A 23,735-nucleotide genomic window follows, 5' to 3' on the forward strand; every position below is an offset into this window, starting at 1 on the left:
AAAAAAATTTTTTTCTTCTAACTAGGATTTCATGTTTATATAAGAACATAAAAAAATTTTAATTTTGTTTCATAAATGTATTTTTATTTCAAGTTTATGTTTCATTGCAGCCGTACTTTTGTTTATTGTGCGGAAAAACCGTGAGGTTAGCAGCATGAACTTCGTACATTTACCGTAAACTATCATGCCTGTTGGAGGTCACTTTTGTTCAGTCTAGTGTAGGTGCATTTGAACACTACTGTAGATATGATAGTAAGAAAGCTTTTCAATACTTGAATATCATTTCTTTGAACTTTCAAACAAGTTTGTTTCTACATATGTTCTTGTATGTTGTTTCATTATACAGACAAACTAATTGCCACTGCTAGTAAATGTATGTAATAGTATACAATATAGCTGGTTTGAATAATACTGCCTGACCCTAGTTACATGATACATCCAGGCCAGAACAGGGGGGGGGGGGAGTTGGCATGGGCCTACGATTTTGAGAGGCCTACTTCTGATTACAGAATAAACATGAATGTACTATTGTATTTACTTCTTATTACAATACTGTACTCTATTGTCTTATATACATTTTGAATAAAATTGCTTGCCATTACCTTTTTTATAAATCGTTCTAGTTCATTTATTTGTTTCTGTTACTTGTAAGTACATCGTGTACACTACATGTCTATACTCATACATAAATCATATATATTTAGCACTGATTACAAAAATACTTAATGAGCAGTTTGAAATGAGGCCTACATTTCCCATCTGGCCTGGGCCTATTACCAGCTTTGCATGGGCTTTGATACATCTTGTTACAAGATATTATCAAAGGATACAGACACCATAAATTACAAAGAAAATCACTTTACAGCACTTAAAAGATTAGTCCTGGTCACATTTCTCTCATTACAGACAAGATTTATATTGTAATTCGAAACTTAAGCTCTTCAGTGTATTGACATCCCAACTCTGAGAATGTCACAGCTTCTCCTGTATTATTGAGACAAATGTGTTTAGTCTGTTTCACAACCAATATATGGTTTTTAATGTTGTCACTTGTACACCGAGTTTAAAACCATTTGTAAAATATCAGAATAAGCTTTTTATATATCAGTTAGACTGTTTTAATTATAAAGCAACAACAAAAGAAGTGTAAGTCTTACTACAAAGTAAAGACAGTAAGAAGGAAAAATATAAAATTCTTATGTGGTACTAGTAGTACATACAAATCACACAAGGTTATCATTCTAAATACTGAATCATATATTTATTATGAGCTAAATATAAAATTATGCTAAATTATTGAACTTAAAAGTACCAATTTATATGCAAAAGAATATAAAAATCACAAACAGTTTCAGTTAAAACTGCTAAGCCTAATTTGTGTTAAGACCATGCACTCGCCACTCGATAGATCTTAACCCTAACATTCATGGATCAACTTCTTTCCTAAAAATATATCTATTTTGAGTTAATATTTCAACATAATGATTAATATAAATAGATATATAATATAGCATGATTTAAGCTACAACAGAAAAATAATAAAAGTCACATACATCCCATGCAGTTTTTTCCAGAAGCAAATTTTCTAAGGCTTATAAAAAAGTACTATTGACCACTACTAAATACAACCTCTACATAAAATGGTGGTTAATACAATAAGCACCACACACGTTCATACTGTAAAATCCAGAGAACAACGTTTCATCACGTGCTTTGCTTATTATCCTGCGATTTGTCAAACGTGAAATAAAGCGATTGGAATAACATGGTAATGAAATTGACACCTTTAACTAGGATTGGCTAAAAGTTTTACAACTGAGAAAACAGACTAGTAAAAGGTTTAGATACCAATCATAGATGGCAGGACTAGTGCTAATATGCAAGGAAAATTTTTTAAAAATGTTGAAAAAAAATTTTCTTAGAGGGCACTTATTTATAGTCTCAAACGTATTTTTGAATTTTATTAAATTAAACTTCTCTTCAAACTTCATTAAATAATTCAATTTAGGACAAATGATTGAATGTTATACTACTATTTACAAAAAATAAAATCTGAAATCCAATAAAAGATAAGTTCCCTATAATTTTTTTAAATTCACAAATATGATTTTGCCCTCACAATAAGACAAAATAGCCCCAGTAGGTGAAGGGTTAAGTATCTAAACAGAACTGACCGTATGAACATGAGGTGAGATTTCTTTTGGGCAGCGTCTCACAAAAGATTCAAATGCTTGTAAACAGTACTCTCTCAGTTCATCATCATCATACTTGCAATATTCTACCACCAATGGCATAATTTTTTCTAAGTGTTCTCCAATTCTGTGACCTGCTTGTCGACTAAAGTAATGGACAAAGTGTGAAAAATTATTGTAACATGAATTTATTTCAAAATGTTTAACTTAAAAAAATAATTTCAGTTAAGATAAGTAATAAAATAAACTCAATTTTTATGAAAATGTTATGTGCTTATTCCATTCTATATTACACAGATTAGTCTATAATTTGCTAATGATCAAAATATCACAAGGTTTTCACAAGGTAATGAATGAAAATAACAACAGTATTTACTTAGTTGTTGCTATCAATGGATTTTCGTTTATTCAATTGATTTCTCAATTTTCTAAATATTTATTCTTGAAGTAGGTAAATGCAGAAAAAAATCTTACCTGACGGCTGCTATACACTGAATATAAGTTTTAGTGGTTGAGATGTTTTTTCCAAGTTCTTCTTTTAAAGTGTCAATAAGTTTATTGAATAAGGTTTGACTACAGCTCATTACTAAGTAACCTAAACAAAAAAAATGTAGGTTTTACTCTTCAATGGCCATACATTGCTACAGTGGGACATAAATAGCAAAAACCAGACATAAGGAATAAGCAACATTAATATGTAATGTTCTTCAATCAATAGGAAGGTAATCATCTTCATAAAAAAAGGTAATATCTCTAGTTGTAAGTCGTCAAACTTAAATAATAAATGAATTCAATGTTTTAATAAGTAGGGAAACAAAAATTTATAAGCATAATGAAGTGACTTATTTTTGGGGAAGCATACTATTTGTTTCGACAGAACATTGGTATGTCTTGTTCAGGTATGAATGTGGAGTGTTCTCCCCAGAATAAATCACTTTATTATGCTTATAAACTACACAGGCCTGCAATGGTTTTATTTTCTTGAAATTTTTACATGTTCTACAGTAATTCCTGTATGCTGAATCCAAAACTGATATCCATTTTTCTCCATCGCGTACAGATATTTCCCAAAACATCATAATGCAGTACATAAAAAAAGACCACAACATGTAGTTTTGAGACTACAAGATGTAGATTCCACAAAAAAAATCAGGATGAATGAGGATGCATATCCGTTTGACATCAATGTTCTTCTATTTTCTTCAATTTGTTTGTATTTTTGTTAACAAACATAATAATAAAAATGTTTATTGTGATAAATGAAATAATAATTTGATCCAAATAAGAGTTGTTTTTTCTTCTTGATTTGTAAAAAATTCTTACATGATAGAAAAAAATGAATATTATTTTCAAAGTCTGCATAGCTGAATTATGGAAAATCCATTATTAAAACCAAAACAACTTTTATGAAGATTACATTTGCAAACTTATTATTACATTAGCATAATATGCTTCCATACTCAAACATTAAATCTTTACTCATAATTTTATAAGTTATCTAAAAAAATCCTATTAACTATAAACCAACTTACACTTGTTATTTACAACATCATACCAAAATGTTCTTAATGATGTGTCCTATTTGAAAATTATAACAATACACTAGTAATTCATATGCACTCTTTTAAATAGAGTTATTATTTTTAACTCTGAGCTCGTATATGAGAATGTGAGTCTAAAAGACCAAAACAACAAGGAGAGTTCCAACATTTAACAGCACCGTATCAGCTAACATGACGTCGGGTCAGGTCAGAGAATGTGAGTCTGTAAGACCAAAGCAACAAGGAGAGTACCAACATTTAATAGCACTGTATCAGCTGATATGACGTTGGGTCAGGTCACATGCTTGTTGTCAGCATTCATGCTAATCCAGTATTACCTGTTGCATGGTCGAGTGGTTGGTAATCGAACCTGCTCCCCAACCAGAACTTGTGCCTGATAAGGAGTGTGTGTATAGACACCACACAGGACAAAAACAAGGTCAAGTTTACAAGGGCAGATGAGCCAACGGCCATCCGTACAAGGAGGGGGGAGAATCAGCTATTGGTTTCTGCCCCAAGATCTTCTCAGCATATTCAGCTAACTGATGTTTCTCCACCCTTTACAATAAGCCACTCTTGTCTGAAGTATCTTCTTCTGCCATAATCATCGCTGGTTAGGGAATACAGAGTGGAACTGGTGGATCATCATCCCTGGTTAGGGAACAGAGAGTGGAACTGGTGGATCATCATCCCTGGTTAGGGAATAGAGTGGAACTGGTGGATCATCATCCCTGGTTAGGGAATAGAGAATGGAACTGGTGGATCATCATCCTTGGTTAGGGAACAGAGAGTGGAACTGGTGGATCATCATCCCTGGTTAGGGAATAGAGAGTGGAACTGGTGGATCATCATCCCTGGTTAGGGAATAGAGAATGGAACTGGTGGATCATCATCCCTGGTTAGGGAATAGAGAATGGAACTGGTGGATCATCATCCCTGGTTAAGGAATAGAGAGTGGAACTGGTGGATCATCATCCTTGGTTAGGTAATAGAGTGGAACTGGTGGATCAGTTTCTCATTTTGCAGAAGTCTCTTTCACTGCAATCTCTTTATCGTACAGCTTTGGTTTTGTTTGAAAAGTTCTGCGAGAAGCCTTCTCGCTCCTAAACAAGATGTACTCCACACACCTCACATGAATAAATAACCATAACTGAAATACCAAGAAAGGTCTCTTCAAAGACAGCCTCAAGAAGTGCAGCATTTCACAAGATGTCTGAGACACACTGTCCCAAGACAGAACCAGCTGGTGCACCACCACAAAACAGACAACTAACTACCAACTTCAAGAAAGGTCATATCACAAAGCTTGAGCATAGGTAGACCAGGCTACCATGACATACATCGTACTTGACAAGTCAGTCAATGATAAGCTAATAATTTTGTAAGTTACCCACATTTAAAAGCTCATTTGCTCAAGTAATGCTCTTGTACACATTTACAATGTTTTCATGATTGTTCCTGGCCTAAAAAAAAAATATCACAGTTAAAACCACTTCATTTGAAGTCAGACACTTGGAATTTAAACAATTATACAATCACTACAACAGAATGATAAAACTGATTTCAAACTGTTTACATTTAATCCAAAACATGAAAAATGACATCATGGCACAGCAAATGTACAATGATTTTGATCTACTACTATTAACTTGCAAGATACTAATAACTACTATATTCAAGCAACATTTACTCATACCTATGGCAGTTATGGAACGCTTCCTCACGGCCAGACGAGGACTGGATAACTGAGGCAAGAGTGCTTCCTGAATGGCTGGGTGAAAGCTTATAAGCAGACCTATAAAAGAGAATTAATTGATTAAAAAAACATGTTAACAAAGAACAATAATTTTACAGAGCTTCCTTGGAACTTTTTAACAACAGATGTTCAAATGCAAAGACTGAATGCTGCGCCAATTTTCAAAACACGACTGAATTTGAAAAGTAAACTAAATTTCAACACTAGATATGAAAAAAATAGCAATAATAAACAGAATGACACAACATTAACTGTTAAAACATCCTCCCTTTTAAGATAATAAATGTGATGAAACTTAAAAACAAGAGCAGTGAAAAAACCGAACACCTTTAAGAAGAATGATAGCTACACTTTACTATAATTATGAGTCTTTTTATGTTGCATCAAACATGTAAAAACAAAATTATTAGTTAACTTCAATTCCAGCCAATTAAAAAACTTAAAAAATACTTTTAAAATGGATATCAACTTTCCTTTGCACTAAAATAATATCTTATACATGACAGAATGTTCGTGGATTAAAATCTTGCATCTTTCTATCATTTAATGTAAATTTTTTTTGGCCCTTAGGCTTGAGATCAGGTGAATGTTTTATTTATTTTCACGTGCAAGTGCTCAGAGAAGGCTCACAGCAAAATATTAAGCTCATCAATAGTATGGGTCCCAAAAAAGTTATGTTCTGACAAGTTAAATTTAATTCTTCGAGTTCACTATTATTTTTGTCTTAAACTAATTCATTTAAGTTAACTTATTTTATCTATAATTTTTTACATTGTGAAATTCCAAGTTTTGTTTTGAGACATGCTTTTAAAAAAACATTAAAATTATTAAAAAATAATTCTTTTATCATTGCAGTTTTTTTATTGTTGATTAGAAGGATCTATTTTATACATCCAGGCAGTTACAATGTGACTGATGTTCATTAACGTATTTATTTTGATATTTTTTTATCCTGATTGCAGTAGTCACCACTTCTATCTCTAAATCATAAAAATATGCAAAAACTGACAAAAATTTAAATATGACCTATGACTTGGCTTGTCACCATTACCTCTGTCAGGCAAAATAATGTTCCGCCTAACAATATTCCTGGTCAACATCATTTGATATTTATTAAATAGTTTATTTTCAATAAAAACAAGTTATTTTACATATTTATGCTATTTTAATATGATAAATTAAATAACAATATTAAATAAATAAGGATTTGAGTCCTCTGAATATCTTACCACAATTTACCTTAGCTGGTACCAGCTAAACCTAACTAGGTTTACCAGATGTCTTGTTATAGAAGAAAATTTCAACAGCTTTTAACATTTTCCATACACCGCTGGTTAAAGTGACTGACCTTGTAACCATCAGAGTTTCCATTCTATAACTTTTAATACGTTTTGTGTATCTTTACAAAATTTTGCAAGCTTTCAATAAAAATGACAAGTCATTTGTATACAAAAAAATAAGATTTTTTAATTAAGTACTTTTACTAAAAATTTGTCCATGAATATATGGTGTCAGGGTGTTGATTGCTCCAAATTCAAAGTGATTTTCATGTTAAGATTAAAAAAATACTATTCTTCATCTGAAAATTTTCAAGTTTTATGTGCATGATCTCTAAAACTTCTTAAATAAATATCAAACGTTTTTTTCAGTAGAAATTTATATCTTCCCTGTTATTTTCTCTACCCTAACTCTTTACGCACATGGTCAATTTGACCAGCTTTGAACCACCTTGAAAAATACAAAATTAATCTAAACTACCCTTTTTTTTTTCATGATGGCTGCAAATTGTAACAGGAAACTACACTGTGAATAACTTAAAATTCATAACAGTATACATCTGATTATTCTTAATTTTACTGTTTTATTTCCCTTTGAACCATGTCTAACTAATAATCCCACTACACAATTTGTAAACCACTAGGCAAACATGTAGCTCACATTACAGTATTGAATAAAGTAATGAACAAGCTGCTGCAAGCATACCAACTGAAGAATTTTTATTTATTTAGTTTTTCATTATCTCACCTAATTTAACCATATCTAACCTAATAAGTTTCTCATTTTTACATTTTAGTTACATTTATGATAATAAATAAAGAATATACATGAAAAACAAGAAATATTGTACTTACCTGTGACCACTTGTTTTTTCTATTGATTGCCAATGAAATCTAAGCCTACTTTTTTATACTAATGATACTAGTACATTAAAATAATCTTTATTTACTTAAATAACACATCTAAGAACACAGAATAATAAAACACACAGAGCAAACAATGTCTCATAACTATCAAATTTATCTAGCTTTCAAACGGTAGCATAAGAGCCTTTAAATATTTACCTAAGCTTGTCAATCTGAACACCACAAGAGGAACTTTCAAATGAAAACAAAATAGACAATACTCTGTACTGATAGAAAAATTATAAAAAGATTTATAAGTGTGTCAACCTGCACAGAAATGCAAGTTTCAACACCTTTTCCAGTTTTCTTTGTGAATAACACATTCAATAAAAGTTACAAGTTGTTGAAAGAGGGTTAACATTATTTTTACTTAAATTGCAAAAACTGATATGCAGGCATGCACTCCACGTATGAAAGGTACTCACTGGTCATGATGAAATTAACATAAAATCTAGACTTGGAAGACACGATTATGCAGCTAGACGTATATTTTTACACAGTGAAGTTTCATGCATTAATTGATTTGAGAGTTGAAATACTGATAATAATGAGAAATAAGGAAGATACAAGTTTAAAGCAAAAGAACATGTACCAAATATTTTCACACACATCTAGGGTACCATACTAACATTAAAAACAAATTTAATGAATAATAGATGACACCTCACTAACATACAAAGATGCTGATTAACAAAATTGGAATTTAACATTCTAAACAAATATCCGAGACCTAAATTGTATAAAATAACAAAAAAAAGCTGAGAAAATAATGAAGGATTTATCAATAACATGAAAGAGGAACTTGGGATGGAAAAAAAATCTCTTTCAATATTACTTGGGAAAACTTAACACTACCATTTTAAAAGTTACATAGTTTTTGTTGTTTTTTTACATTATTTGCATAGGTGGGAGTCAAAGTGTACATGTCATGACTTTTACAGAGTTAAAATCAAAATTTAATTAAACAACTTTTATTATCAGTGTATGTTAATAAAATTGGCATCAAAACATAATTTATAATACAAGTTCCTATTTCTTAATTTAAAAAGAAAATTTAAATAAATTCTCAATCTTCCTTTTTTATGTGTCACACGATGCATCTCTGCTCTGAATTCTCTGTTTTTTACTTTCTTTCTTCCCTTATATGGGTTCAGAATTTCCACCAATTAAATAAACAACCACAATAGATACTGACAGACCAGAATTTAAAATAAGAGATACCAATAACTTTGTTACATCCACTGCAAAAGCTCCTCTCAACTTTTCATGCTTTTTAAAATACTCCTTTACTCATGCTTATTTGCCAATGGTGCCTGTTTATAATCAATAAAAAGTATATTTTGTGAACTATGTGACTACGATGTCTTTATGTCAATTCATTCTGGTAAAAGGTGCCATTTCACAAGCAAATATTATTGGATGAAGACCAAAATTGGTGCTCTGGTAAATAATGAAATTTCTCAAACCTTTTTTATTCATCAGTTAGAAAGCCAGGTAAGTTATAACAGTTTGAAGACATTCTGTTTTACTGTTTAAATTATTTTATGTGCCTTAAAATGTATATTTGAAAGTTATGTTAATTATTTTTTGGACAACCAACTTAGCGAGAAACATTTAGGGTTAATGAAAACTGGCTTCCAAAAGCTTCAATCCCAAAATAAATGCTAAATTTCTAATTGTTTGTGTATCCTTTATTCATTTATATATTTTATTTTAAACAAAAGTAACTGAAATGTAAAAATCAAAAACTTAATGGTGCATGTTTATAACCAATATAAAGACCATTTTATGAACTATGTGACTGTGACAACTTTATACCAATTAATTTTGGTGAAAAGTGCCATTATCCCAAGAAGATTGTATTGAGTGAAGACTAAAATCGAGGAACATAAGTTAGATGTCTCGTGAAATAACCTGAAATTTTGTTTACACTGAATTCTCTTGCATTTCTACAAAATAATAATGGTTGGAGATGGCTTGAATGGTTAATGAAAAAAAACTTTAAAGTTTTTCTTCATAACCCATTCAAGCCGTCTCCAACCATTATTAGTCTCAAAGTGGGTTCCTCATCACTGAATTCCCACAGAATATTTTATTGCTATTCTCAGTAGTTACATATGACTCAAAGACCAATAAAACAATAAAATTAACTGAATACAGAAGTAAACTGTTATGAACCTGAGGTTGTTTAGGATAAATAATTGTAATTTTCTGTTACAACCTGCAGTCATTCTAGACAGAGAAAAAAAAGGTAACTTAGATATTTTTTTGTGGTGGTTACAAGGTTGGGCAAATGGACTAAGTCAAATAGTGTTAGGGTAGAGAAAATAACAGATAAAATAGAGTTTTATTGGAAAAAAACTTTTGCTACTCATTAAGGAAGTTCTAGAGGTTATGCAAATAAGATATGAAAACTGTAAGATGAAAAAAGTATTGCTATGCTTAAAATGAAAATCACCTAACACTCATACTAGTCAAGAGTTCGAGTCAGACCGACAAAAGTAAATTCAGAGACAAATATTAGTACGAATACTTTATTAAAAATTCTGATATGCTGTGTACAACATACTTGTAATGTTTACTAAAAGCTTATCACATTTTGTGAAGATACACTAGGTAAATTTAGAATGATGGTAAACAATCCTCCAATATGGGTTCAGCCCAATGGACCAACCTTGTGTATATAGGTTAAATTATAAGATGGTAGCAGGTGTTCTTTATACCCTATTAACCAGTAATATCACTATAGGAACACACTTCTACCTATTGCAAGGCAGCTGGTCTCCAGATAAAAGGTCAGTGCAACCCATGCAATTGTCACCTAGTACTCAACTCTTTAATCATAAAAATATATTACCTCCAAACCGACTCAAAAGATCAGAGAGGATATCAAGAGCTTCAAGCTGAACAGAAACATCTTCTTGCTATGAAACAAACAAACTCTATTAAAGGAGAAAATGTACAAAACAACTACATATCATTACATTTTCAAACATAGCTTAGCAACTTCCAACTCTTTTCTAAAATTTAGCATAAAGAAATTATACTGGAATGGAAATTTAAAAAAAACATTTTCCTATTAAATACCATAAGATTTAATGACTGGCCTTATAATAAAATGGATTGTGAACTGTTTTTTCCTTATTCATTATTATTATTATTATTTAATTATATAATTAAAAGTTTAGTTTCTAAGTATAATGTTCTGGCTTGTATGAGTTGTATGTTTAACATTTTATGAAAAATAACAGCACACAAAAAAACAACAAACAAGGCTCAGGCCATTAGTTATATGTATTTTCTTTCTAGTATCGGGAAATCAGATTCAGTCAACAAAAAAAAAGTCAGTTGAGACATTTGGTAGATATATTACCTTAAAAAATTACTTTTATCATCAAAACTTCCAGCTACGTAAGTACAAGCCATCTGAATATTATGTGAATGAGAGAAGCCAAATATAAAAGTTACTTAAAGTTTTCTTTTAAATATGTACAAACTTGTAAATGTTGTTAGAGGTACTATGTTTCTTTATCATCATATTGCTTCAGTCTTTGTTGGATTCTACTCATGTAGTTGAAATCTGTTTGTTTTTTATATATTTGTAAATAGATCTTCTGAAAAAGACTCGGGTAGTGAAACAATAAGGTAATAAAAAATTTAAATTCAGGAATTACACTATTGTCTACTGTCACAACTATACTGAAAAAAAAAAAAAGACATTTTACTTACTTTTGAGATTGCATTACTTAAGCGCCCAGTAATCTTCTTACAAATTGTAGCAACAAGTGCTGTTGATGTTGGTGGTAATTCACTTATGACTGTCTTCAATCCTGTCAAAATATTACTTAATGACAAAAAACACACAAATATTTTGGGATAAAAGATTAAAGTACATTTGATTAAAGAAACTAATGTTACAGATAAACTGTTTTTAATTCACAGATATAGTATTTTTTAATATTTCATTGTAACTTGTTACTCCTGTGCATCATATCCTCTTTGTTCTTATTATTTTTGTTTTATATAAATAAAAAAACACATTTTCAGGAGGTATACAATTACATTTGACTTTTTATTTTCAAAATAAGCTGCTAATGGTTCACAAAATATTTAAATGTTGAAAGTTAACGTTTTATTTAGAAACTGATTACCTTTAAAAAACCTTAATGTCAATTGAAACTATTTTGTTATATAGTCTGCATTACTCTAATAACAAATGTATAACCTTACACTACCAAAATGTATCTAAAGGCATACATTTAACATCCACAGAACCTTTATACAGCTAGTTCTTTTAACAGCGTACTATAATCTTATGACATGTTGCATTTATTCAATGCCTTGTGTTTAATGATCTTACATCACTAGTTGAAGAAGCATTTAACAAAAAACCCAAGTGGAACATACTATAAAACCAACATGAATACAGAAGTAGATGTACTACAGTGGATTAGTTAAGAACCATCATTAGCAGAATGTATATGTTACATCTCTATTCAAAATAACTAAATTCTATAACAACATATAGATTTCATTATGAAACCAGAGCTTTATAAAAAGGAGGCAAAAAACATATTTTTCAAATGGGCAAAAAAACAACAACAACTATAAATTTATGGGCATGAAGTAAAAGTTCTGAGAAGCAGAAATTCTATAGCTTTACAGATGTACACTATGATATCACTTGTTTGACTCAACACAAACAGTAAAGCAATCAATAATCTTTGTTCTATTTTCTGAAAAACATTTCCAATGTTGGCAATAAATGAAGTAGTCCCCTGCTACAGTAACCCAGAAATAAGGAGTTGTCCACCACTACTGACAACCAGAAATAAAGAATAGTCCACTGCTACAGACACACAGAAATAAAGAACAGCCACCACTACAGACACCCAGAAATAAAGAGTAGCCCACTATTACTGACACCCAGAAATAAAGAGTAGCCCACTATTACTGACACCCAGAAATAAAGAATAGTCCACTATTACTGTCACCCAGAAATAAAGAGTAGCCCACTGCTACAGTAACCCAGAAATAAAGAGTGGCTCACTGCTACAGTTACCCAGAAATAAAGAGTGGCCCACTGCTACAGTTACCCAGAAATAAAGAGTGGCCCACTGCTACAGTTACCCAGAAATAAAGAGTGGCCCACTGATACAGTTACCCAGAAATAAAGAATAGTCCACTGCTTCAGACATCCAGATATAAAGAATAGTCCACTGCTACAGACATCCAGAAATAAAGAGTGGCCTACTGCTACAGACATCCAGAAATAAAGAGTGGCCTACTGCTACAGACATCCAGAAATAAAAAGTGGCCTACTGCTACAGACACCAACTAGTCTCACATATATATCTGTCTACACATTTCTAAAATCCTAATACAACCTCTGACATCTGGTACAAATCAATCAGATGTAGTCTAAACAGAGGCATTAAAAATGTTTCAAAAATTATTTCTGTAGGTTCATTTATTTCTATAATATTCATGTGTTTTACAATAAAACCAGGACTCAAGTGCAAGCACTGCTTTTAGGTCAGTAGAATTACTCAAATACAAAACACACAAAAAAAAAAGATTAACATTATAGAAATTTTGTATAAGCTTTGTAACTGTAATAATTAGCATCTGGAACTCAAATTTTTTTCTTGTGAGAAATAAGAAGATCAAATTCCATTATCTAATTCACACAACATAAAGTTCAAATTCTTACCAATGCTTGAAATATCTCTCAACTGTTCTTTCTCAGATACCATATTGTTACACAAGGTATCTACAACTGTCTCCACCTGGTATTCCTTTACTTTGTTTACAAGTGGGCCCAAACTAAAAGGCACAACAATGTACAAACAATGAAACACCTTACACTTTATGTAGACCATAACAGCTAACTAAAATTTGAATAGTATTATATAATCAACAAACAGTATTGTACATTTGCAAATGAAAAAATATGCCACAAAACCTGAACTTAAGCTTGCCCTGATGAAGTAAAGTCCATCTTACAAAAGTGCATAAGTAATAGAATTTTGTAGTTTTGTCTTTAATTAATTTTTTGAACCTACATACTTATCTGACTTCATGAAAAAATATTCCAAGTGGTAGAACTAGTCAGATGTATACAAAATATTACATTCTTTCAAAATAAATGTGATATGAAAATTATTTTCATTCAAATATTCATAAAAAACTGGATACAATTCATATCTTTGAAGATCTAAGACCTGAAACAATTCAGATAAGGAAAAAAAAAAAAGAAAATTTTGCTCCAACAAATAAATGCTATCATCATCCTCTATAAGAACCTATCACATCAGTGCTTTTACATGCCTTAGTGTATTCTAAAAAAAAAAAGTTAACATTAGACATTTTGAAATGAACTACTTCTAATAGTACATTTTCTAAAGATATCTTTATAAGATTATAGCCTGAGACCATCAAAATACAAATTTGTCTTTAGTTATACTTCTAATCTGCCTTAGCATATACAACATCAAACCGTATATTGTCAGAGTATAAAAACCCAAACTTTTATATATTCAATATGTGCACTCTTTTATTTTTTACAAATCCAAAATGACTGCCTTAATGGCAAGAATTTAACAATCACATCGTAAAATGGCTACATGGGTTGATTTTTGAGGTAAATGTATCTAATTTAGATATTTATTTTCTGAAGAATGATGATGAAATACTAGCAGTATTGGTAATAGTTAAATGCACAGTGATACCATCTAGCCCATGTCCTAATGTGTATGATAAACTGTTTTTCTTGCAGGGACAGTTTGTCAATTCCAAAAATATTTGTTGATTCATTTACAATTTTACAGCTGTTACATCCGACTTATTGTATGTGTATACATGAAAGTATTGAAATAAATGTCTTCTCCCAGCTTCATTTACTATGTCCTCCTACAAGCACAGATGAACATAGATTAGAAAGAGCACATGCAAAAGAGGAAACAGAAGGACAATGGAAACACAAAAGCAAAGAAGGAACAACTTTTGCAGACTCAAAATATGATTCATTCGAAGTTTTTTCCCAATGTACAGATTCAAACAAAAGACCGAGCAAGCTAAATGAAGTGTGGAAGAGTTCGAAAATAGTTTATTTTGCAAGCTGGAAATAAAATTGACAAAGGTCATTAAGCTTCAGAACATGTTTCTCATATAGAATATCTTTGTTGATGACTTTATACACTTCAAGAAAGGTAGAACAATGTGCCTCTTCCAAGTCCTTTTACAATTCCTTCTCTTTTTCATCCTTTTCATCACTTCTCTAGTGATCTAGATCTCCAAGATGTTTTACCAACAGCTTCTGTTAAAATCTACCTCCACTGCAAATAGGACGTGAGCTATTATTCTGCTAAGAAATTTTTCATCACCTCTCCTTTCTGCCACTTCAATAACTGTTTTCCAACCACTGAACTCAAATTTTGAGGTCCCTTAAGCTGACCAAACTCCTTTCTCATTGAGTTTGGTGCATTTTTCTTTATTGTAAAATATGCAGTTTGGATTAAAGAATGTTTTGTCACTTGAGTGTTGCAAAACGTTTTCATGGGTGCTTTGAAGGCTTAGATGTACTTTGAAGGTGATGCAGTATTGTGATCTTGTTGTTTGGTAGCAGTCAGAGTGATATCCATTCTCCTCTGTTACCTCACTTGTAACAAGGGCACAAACCTCATCCGTCCTGTAAGAGGAGTCCATAGGCTATGCTTTGGTTCACATACTACTTTTAGTTTACTAAGTCTCTTGTCTGAATCTTTATACTGAGAAACAAATGTGAATGAGTCAGACTCTAGATCTGCGAAATGAACTACACATAGTTGTCCTTTCTTTGCTTCTGCATTTCCATCGTCCCTCTGTTTCCTCTTCTAGGTCTGCTTTTTGGGATCCATGTTTATTTATGCTTGCAAGTAAGTGGACATGACAGAAAACTTTTATTTCAATACTTTCAAATACAAACACAAAACAAGTCAAAGATATGAGCTGCAAAATAATAATTTAATTAGGAAATATTTTGGGGATTGACAAACTGCATCTGCAAGAAAACAGTTCAATTTCATCATACACATTAGGACATGGGTTAGATAGTGCATTTCACCTTTCCAAATACTGTTGTAAATGTACAGAGCAGATTTATTCACCTCAAAATTCAACACATGTAGCCATTTTAAAATGTGATAGCTAAATCTTTGTCATTACGGTTTGCATCTTGGATTTGTGCAAAAAAATACATTAAACACGCAAGACTTTAGAGTTCTTTATCCTGATAATAGAAGATCTCACCTTAAATATACATGTTTATGCAAATAATAAGCACACCTAAAATAAGAAAAAAAAGCTGATGGTCTTGAGCTGAAATGCTATACATCCATCTTAAACAAATTACACTACTACAGGTAGTTCATCCCAAAATATCAAATGTTAATTTCTTTTTTCATGTTTAGGACACTTTAAGCCACTGATGTGGTAGGATCCTGGGGGATGACAGAGGTGCACTGTAACCTTATCTAGCCCACATGCTATAACAGTTTTTACTTGAAACAGGGAAGAGTTTGCTTTTCACTTTCTGTTATCACACCAATGTTTACAATTTCAAGTGAAACATCGTAAATGATTGTTTTGTAAATATAAAATATAGATAATTCTTTAAAATATTAAACTTTCCTCACTTTTGATGCATTGGTCATAATTAGGAACTCCATTACATTGTCATTAACAAACATTATCATTTTTTCCAGTTAAGGAGAAAGAACCAACTATTGTCTTCTCTCCCTTTCTTCTTTACACTCCAAGAATATAACAAATGTAGTTTAATCTATGCTCAATTGCAACATCAAGATTACTTATAGATAAATGCATATAAAAGCCAACAATCCAATGGTGAATATGGTATGGATTTTCCAAATATGTTCATTAAACCAAAATATGTTGAAGATGAAAATCCTAACTTACCATTTTACAGCAAGGTTTTGTACCTCACCATTTTTGTCCTCCAAAAGCTTCAGCAACATTTTGACAACCTACAAGTAACATTAAACAAAAATCAAACATGAAAGTTCTTATAACTGCAAAACACACTCCCAACATTGTTTTTTTTTTTTTTGCACACACCCACGTAACAAATCTTATTTCCAGTTTGGCCATTCTTTAACTAGCATAGCATTCTAGTAAAATTTCAAGAATAAGAATATTGGATACACACACATATTACAGCCCCCATAAAATTACTGTGCAAAGGAGGGTGTATTGCCCTCCTATTGGTGATGGGCGATCACCACATGCACTACCGCAATTAACATTAAACATGATTTTAGGTGGAAGGTAGCTCAAGGGTAGTGGCTTGTAAATCTCATAGACTGATGTGCAAAAGAATCAAGCTGTTCTGTGTGCTGAAATGAGATAGTGTCTCAAAACTTTGCTATTCCCATGATTGTTCATCAATCAATTGCAGCAGGCCTGCTTATCATTAAGCTAGTGCTTCATCATGATCTTGTGTTAACTCAATTACTTGTATAACACTCTGTGATTAAAGTATTTTAAATGAAGCAATCCAACTCATTTGATTTTTTTTTTTTCTTTCTGGTACAAATTGATACCAAATGTAACATGTGTATCTGATTAAAATTTGGTGAGATGTAAATTAGACAAATTACTCTAACTTTTATTTCAGAAACACTGTAGTATATGATTCAACTCTCATCATTCACTGATTATTTGTCACAACGTCTCATCAATATTAATGTTGGTGAAATTTTACACAATTCCAGGCTGTTTGTTTCTCCTATTGTATATTTGTATTCTGTTTCAATGCTTCATTTAACTATTACTAAAGTTTAAAAATAACTGACAAGTTACTACAGGTGTCATAGCACAGGCATTTCTAAGTTGCACTCAGAAAGCAGGTAACTTAATTCTTTTTGATCCATTACACTAGAAAATCTAACACATAAAACTTTGAATAATGTTAAGTGAGAAAAAAATTACTGTTATGACGAGAACCTTACAGGATTATAGAAGATCAAGAGTTGGTCAAACAAGTCATTAGATAACTGAAAAGGGTATATATAAAAAAGAATGATTGTAAATGTAAAAATAAACAATAAAGATTTCTTTAAATGCATTAAAAGTAACCAAAATGTTAGGATAAGAGTAAGGCCTTTTAGGGATGATACAGAAAGTCGCATATCTTCAATATTTATGAATGTAAGTATAAGCAATATTTCTCATCCTGAACAGTTGATAGATGGAAACAACATCTAACAAGATGATCACATTAATTCTAAGCTTGTTAAAAATTGGGAAGTTCAAGGGATGCTGAAATTCCTGGGCCAGATAATATTTCAACAATGGTTTTGAATAAAGTTAAGGATTAGATATATGACTCACTTGATAATATTTTTTTAAGTCCTTGAATAGCAGGCAGCTTGCCATAGGATTGAAAGTTGGCTAATGTTATTCCTCTTTTCAAGACGAGGGGGTAATAAAAACTATTCCAGTGATTATAGACCTGTTACTCTTACATTAGTGGTAGGAAAAGTTTTTGCAAGTTTGACATAAGATGCTTTTCAAAGTCATTTAACAAAGTTTAAAGTTTTGTTGGATGGTCAGCATGGTTTCACTAAGGGAAAATCTTGCCTAACTAATCTTTTCACATTCTTCGAAGAGATTACTTCTAATGTTGATGCGGGTATGGGTGTGAATTTGGTGTATCTGGATCTTCAGAAAGCATTTGACAAGGTGCCACGTAAAAGATTTGTTAAAAAAAAGTATCTCTGTAGATGTTGGGGATAGGTTGGCTCATTGGGTAGAAAACTGGATGAGTGGAAGAAAGCAGAGGGTTGTTATAAATGGAGTTCAGTGAAATTGGATTGCTGTGACAATTGTGGTACCTCAAGGATTGGGACCTTTGCCTTCTTTGATTTACATCAACAACACAGGCAAAGGAATGGTCAATAAACTGCTCATAACTGCTTTATAAATGTAGGTGATCAGACCCTGAACCTTTAATAGCTTATCACACACATACACACACACTCAACAAATCAATACAATACATGAAATAAATACAAAAATAAGTTATTTGCTAACAATTTTCAACAAGAAATTTCACTAAACAAGTCTCCTATGAAATTCAATTATTTTTCAGTGATCAGTAATAAACAAACACTAGCAAAGCAACTGCTCAATACCCATATAAGAATTCTGTCTCTTTGCTGATAACCCTAAAAGAATATGTAAACATAACTGAACTTACTAAAAAATATAATTAATAAGATATTTTTTAAAAGTTCAAATTTTCCTAAACTGAAAATGTATTTCCATAGCATACTTACCTCCACTGGCACTATAACTATTTCTCAATCTCCAAGGTTTCCACTCTTTGCCCATCTAAGCATTGAAAACACTTGCTCCAGTCTTTTATACCCCACTCGAATGCCCTCGGCAAATTCTAATTTGTAAATTTCTCCTCCAACTTCAATGCGCCCTCTATCTAGATATTGTATATAAGCACCTGATTCAGTTAATGTAATCACTTTTTCAAAACACAAACCAGCTTTTAGTGGGGAGGTATGGCAGGAGAGTGTCAGCAGAGGTAAGTATACATTTTCAGTCTATTAAAATGTTAACTTCCAAAACCTACTTACCTCTGCTGACACTGTAGCTAGAAACTCACATTGAGAAGGTGGAGGGGTTGGTGCAGGCATGAACCATACAGAAAGCATCTCTATAGAATGGAAGCGTACCAAAATAAAATGGTACAAGATTGGGGGAACTGCACTACATCCAGATCAGGTATGCTCTTCACTAGGAAGTCAGTTCCTATATCAAAGGTGGAATAGAATACGAGTAATCATCAGTATAGGCCAGCCCCAACCAGACAACAGAGGTTCCACAACTCTGGGTTGGAATTAAGGGGTTGTGGTACCTATATCCCACATTGGTGGCTAGGACTATTGGACTGCCATGTTATATATATTTTTGATTGGATTCCAACCTGTAGCCATAGAGTAATGCATTTTGCACCACCAAAATTACAATGAGAAAGTAAGCAACAATGAAGGGGACAAACTTTCTTCTCCACCTGAAGAAGTCCAAAAGGTAACACCCCATGCTTGGAATGACGGGATCGTGTATGCTGTACTCAACCAAAGGAACAGAACTCACCCGGTCTGGAATTATGAATATTCATCCTCACTCCCCAACCAAGTGGGCAAGGAGTATTCTGCTTGCCCCTGGGATTATGGAGAGGATGTGGAACCTATACTCGACCAAGGACCTAGGATGGGACAACATCACATTTGGAATTATGAGGAGATAGTGGACCTCCTTCCATGAACAATATACAAAACCAACATGGATCATAGAGAAGGGCCAAACACCCTCCAACCGGATAGCTTTGTGTCAAATCTGAACCGGAATTATGAGTAGGCTCCTGCTGAGGCTGTTGACACTTGTACTGCCAACTGGGAAAAACATCCAAGAACTCGAGTAGGATGCCCCCAAGTTCGCCCTCTTCTCGAAAAATGGAGGAACACACTCGAACACTTTGGAGGAAAAGCCTTTGTCCACCACCCCAGTGACTGGAAACTGGGGTGATAAGAACTCCCAAGCTCCACTAGTAGAGTTTAGAGGGGATTATACACATTGGGGTGTCCTGAAAAACTGTGCTCTGGAAACTGTGCAATAGGTGAACCAAATTCCCTACATTTTTAAAAGCAAACCAACCCCGATTTATTCAACCTGAAAATCGGCAGGGATGGGCAGGATCCCCTTTAGCTTTACTCATGATAGTGCATGAATGGCAGTCCATAATAATCACGTAATACCATCCGGTAGGTCCCTAGATGGTCTTATAGAACACCCCATTTCGACAGAGACTGTTGCAACCTGTAGTAATTATAGTGAAAGTGGTTGCTAGTGTGGAACTTACAAGAGAAAGCATAACTGCCTGGGCAACACTCGCCAAAGAGTGGGATCCAATGAAATAATAAGGGGACCCTGGAAAAAAAAAAGAAAAGAGTATATGATTGAGGAAAATACTCACCTCTGGTAAAAAAAATATTTAACATATGTGGCCAAAATAACTACCAGGGTTAGTCAAAAACCCTCAGAAGAGGAAACTGTCAGATCATGTAAGTAATGAAATGGGAAAGTATTAGGAGTAGTCCACATACCAGGCTGCAAAATGTCTTCCAGAAAGCAATTCAAATGGGTGGCTATTGACATAGAGATATGACAAATCTGGTGAAATGACACACAAAAGTCCTCTCCTGTAACTATAATCCATTACAGGCCCTGTGAAGCCACCATGTTAAGGTAATGGGAGATAAGTCCCGGGAAAATGAAAGGATTCCAATGAATGAACAATTGATTCCTACTACCTCAAAATGAGTTAGTACAAACTACATAACGCGTGAGGGCCCTAATAGGACATAACAAACTGTCAGGATTGGAGCATTCATAAAGGTGAGAAATGGCTGACAAATGAATCAGTGAGAAGGATCTTTCCCTTACCCTAGCTGTCAGTATCTTGGGAAGAAAAGACTTATTGGGGTAAAGCAGGACAAATGTGGAAAGACAAGGAGTCAAAAGCACATGAATTGCACCCAACCGATGACATCCACAAGCCAACAACAAAAAACACAATATAAAACAACTATAAAAACCCAATTCGGTAATTGAAAAGGTTATCTGGGTCGAAGAATATGAAGGGTTTAGTGTAGACCTGGTAGTACTGAGGATTCAAAAACTTTCTGATATTTGGAATACCAAAAGATAGTGGATAAAGATGTTTAAAATAAAATCACTGTAAGCCATAGCTGTCTGAATAACCTCTATAGAAGAAACATTAACTTGGTAATTCATACCCGTCGGTACAAAGATACAACCATAGTAATACAAACCACGTTCAACATCGTTACATAAATTGTGAATAATTACAGCACTCCTGTTTATAGAAACCCATTCCAAATGCTTTGTTGAGAAAAAGTGATTACATTATCTGAATCAGGTGCTTATATACAATACCTGGATAGAGGAAGCATTGAAGTTGGTGGAGAAATTTGCAAATTAAAATTTGCCAAGGGCATTCAAGATGGGTATAAAAGACTGGAGCAAGCATTCTTAATGCTTAGATGGGCAAAGAGTGGAAAAAGCTATAGTGTAAGCAGAGGTATGTTTTGAAAGCAAGAATGTACAGGAACTGAATAAATACCACTACAGCCAACCTTATTTAGAAAAGCAAATCTAAGTTAACAGCGCACACAATTTTTTTCAGTCTCTGTGCCATTCCCACAGAAAACAAAATAATGTAAAATTTATGGATTATAAATTATTATATATTAGTTTGCAAGTTAAAACATAGAATATTCAGAATTTCACACTTGAACTATAGATGCCTTTAAACAAAACAGAGAGAGCTCAAAACTGTACAGCTTAAGCTGAAAGAACAACTAGGATATTTTCTAGGTTAATGGTGAGTTCTAGCAGAGGGAAACAATTATTAACATGTTAAAATAATAGCATAAGTATTTAAATCCCATTATCTTACTCATTCTTAGGATTTGTTTGTCTTAAGTTATTTATATTTTTAAAGCCCATCTGCTATTATTTTTAGTGTTTAGGAACTTTTAAATAGCAATGTTACTACATCAATTTATTTTGGAATATACTTTTACTTACCTTTCTTTCACTATCATCATCTAGTTTAATGGATTGTTTTTGTAGCTCACCCATTAGATCATTGGTTGCCATAAACCGAAAATCTTTGTCACTAGAGGTCATCTAGATCAAAAAGAATAAAATAATATCTCGAAAAGTTATATTGAGGATTAAAATATATTTCACAAAGGCAAGATTTGGTCTTAGTCTCGTATTTATTTTCACAAAAATATATTCTTGCTACTGAGAGATTACAAACAAAACATTCATAAAAATATGTTAATTGTTCATTCTTTCACTGCATTGTACATGTACAATTCTAATATATACAAATATCTGGCATTGCAACAACAAAAATTACATGAAAATAGTACAATAAAATACTTTTAAAGACACTTCCTGAACCAAAACAAAGGATATAATATTTGTAACAGCATGGAAATATTAACTACATTAGGCATAAGAATTTCATGAAATATAATTGAAGGAACTTGGCAATATGTAGAGCTCGTGATTAGTGATATTTGCTAAGTGATTATTCAACAGGGTCAGTAATCAATTTAGTATAAGCCCCATACTCCTGTACAAACAAGTACAAAATAAAAAATATAAAAAAGAGTGACTGCATTCATAACTTTTTCAATCGCTGCATTAGTCTAACATGGCATTAATACTGCTACTTCCATTAACATTATTTATTTTTTTACAAGTAATTTATGAATTATTTTTGGTTTCATATCATTGACCTCTTTTGAAGGTCATCATTTGTACATTTTGCAAAAAAAATATATTTTCCCACAGTTTTTTAAATAACACAGGCCTGCAAATTTAAACTTCATAAAAGTAGTTTTAATAATGGATTTTCCATAATTCAGCTATCAGATTTAAAAAATAATATTCATATTTTTCTGTCAAGTGAGAATCTTTTACAAATCGTGAAGAAAAAAAACTTACTTAGATCAAATTATTATTTCGTTTACTACAATGAGCATTTTTTATTATTATGTTTGTTAAAAAAAATACAAACAAACTGAAGAAAAGGGAAGAACATTGATGTCAAATGAATATGCATCCTCATTCATCCTGATCTTTTTTGAAATCTACGTCTTGTAGTCTCAAAATTATGTATTGTGGTATTTCTTTTATGTATTGCGTTATGACATTTTGTGAAAAATCTGTACTTCATGGAAAAAAATTGATATTTTCAGATTCAGCATACAGGAATTACTGTATACCATGTAAAAATTTCAAGACAATAAAACCATCACAGGCCGATGTAATCTAAACCTTTTCTACTTGACGAATGAATCACTAATGTTCATTAAATGCTACCACACTGTTGCCATTGTTTGTTTCTAAAATATGCACTAATCCCACAATGATCTTCTGTAAATCA

General features: G+C 32.2%; 1 protein-coding gene across 1 annotated transcript in view; it reads right to left on the bottom strand.

The window, feature by feature from the left end:
* Nucleotides 1–23,735, bottom strand: part of LOC106477108 (cullin-associated NEDD8-dissociated protein 1-like) — a 78,983-nt gene that overhangs the window by 47,973 nt on the left and 7,275 nt on the right. Inside the window, exons 2-9 of the mRNA XM_013937709.2 lie at nucleotides 22,361–22,462; nucleotides 16,631–16,698; nucleotides 13,386–13,498; nucleotides 11,402–11,502; nucleotides 10,530–10,596; nucleotides 5,430–5,528; nucleotides 2,667–2,787; nucleotides 2,175–2,337 (exon numbers count right to left, since the gene is read on the bottom strand). Coding sequence (XP_013793163.1) covers nucleotides 2,175–2,337; nucleotides 2,667–2,787; nucleotides 5,430–5,528; nucleotides 10,530–10,596; nucleotides 11,402–11,502; nucleotides 13,386–13,498; nucleotides 16,631–16,698; nucleotides 22,361–22,462 — 834 coding nt within the window. The remainder of the gene's footprint in view (nucleotides 1–2,174; nucleotides 2,338–2,666; nucleotides 2,788–5,429; nucleotides 5,529–10,529; nucleotides 10,597–11,401; nucleotides 11,503–13,385; nucleotides 13,499–16,630; nucleotides 16,699–22,360; nucleotides 22,463–23,735) is intronic.

Source organism: Limulus polyphemus, unplaced genomic scaffold (assembly GCF_000517525.1).
Source record: "Limulus polyphemus unplaced genomic scaffold, Limulus_polyphemus-2.1.2 Scaffold162, whole genome shotgun sequence".
Classification (NCBI taxonomy): domain Eukaryota; kingdom Metazoa; phylum Arthropoda; class Merostomata; order Xiphosura; family Limulidae; genus Limulus; species Limulus polyphemus.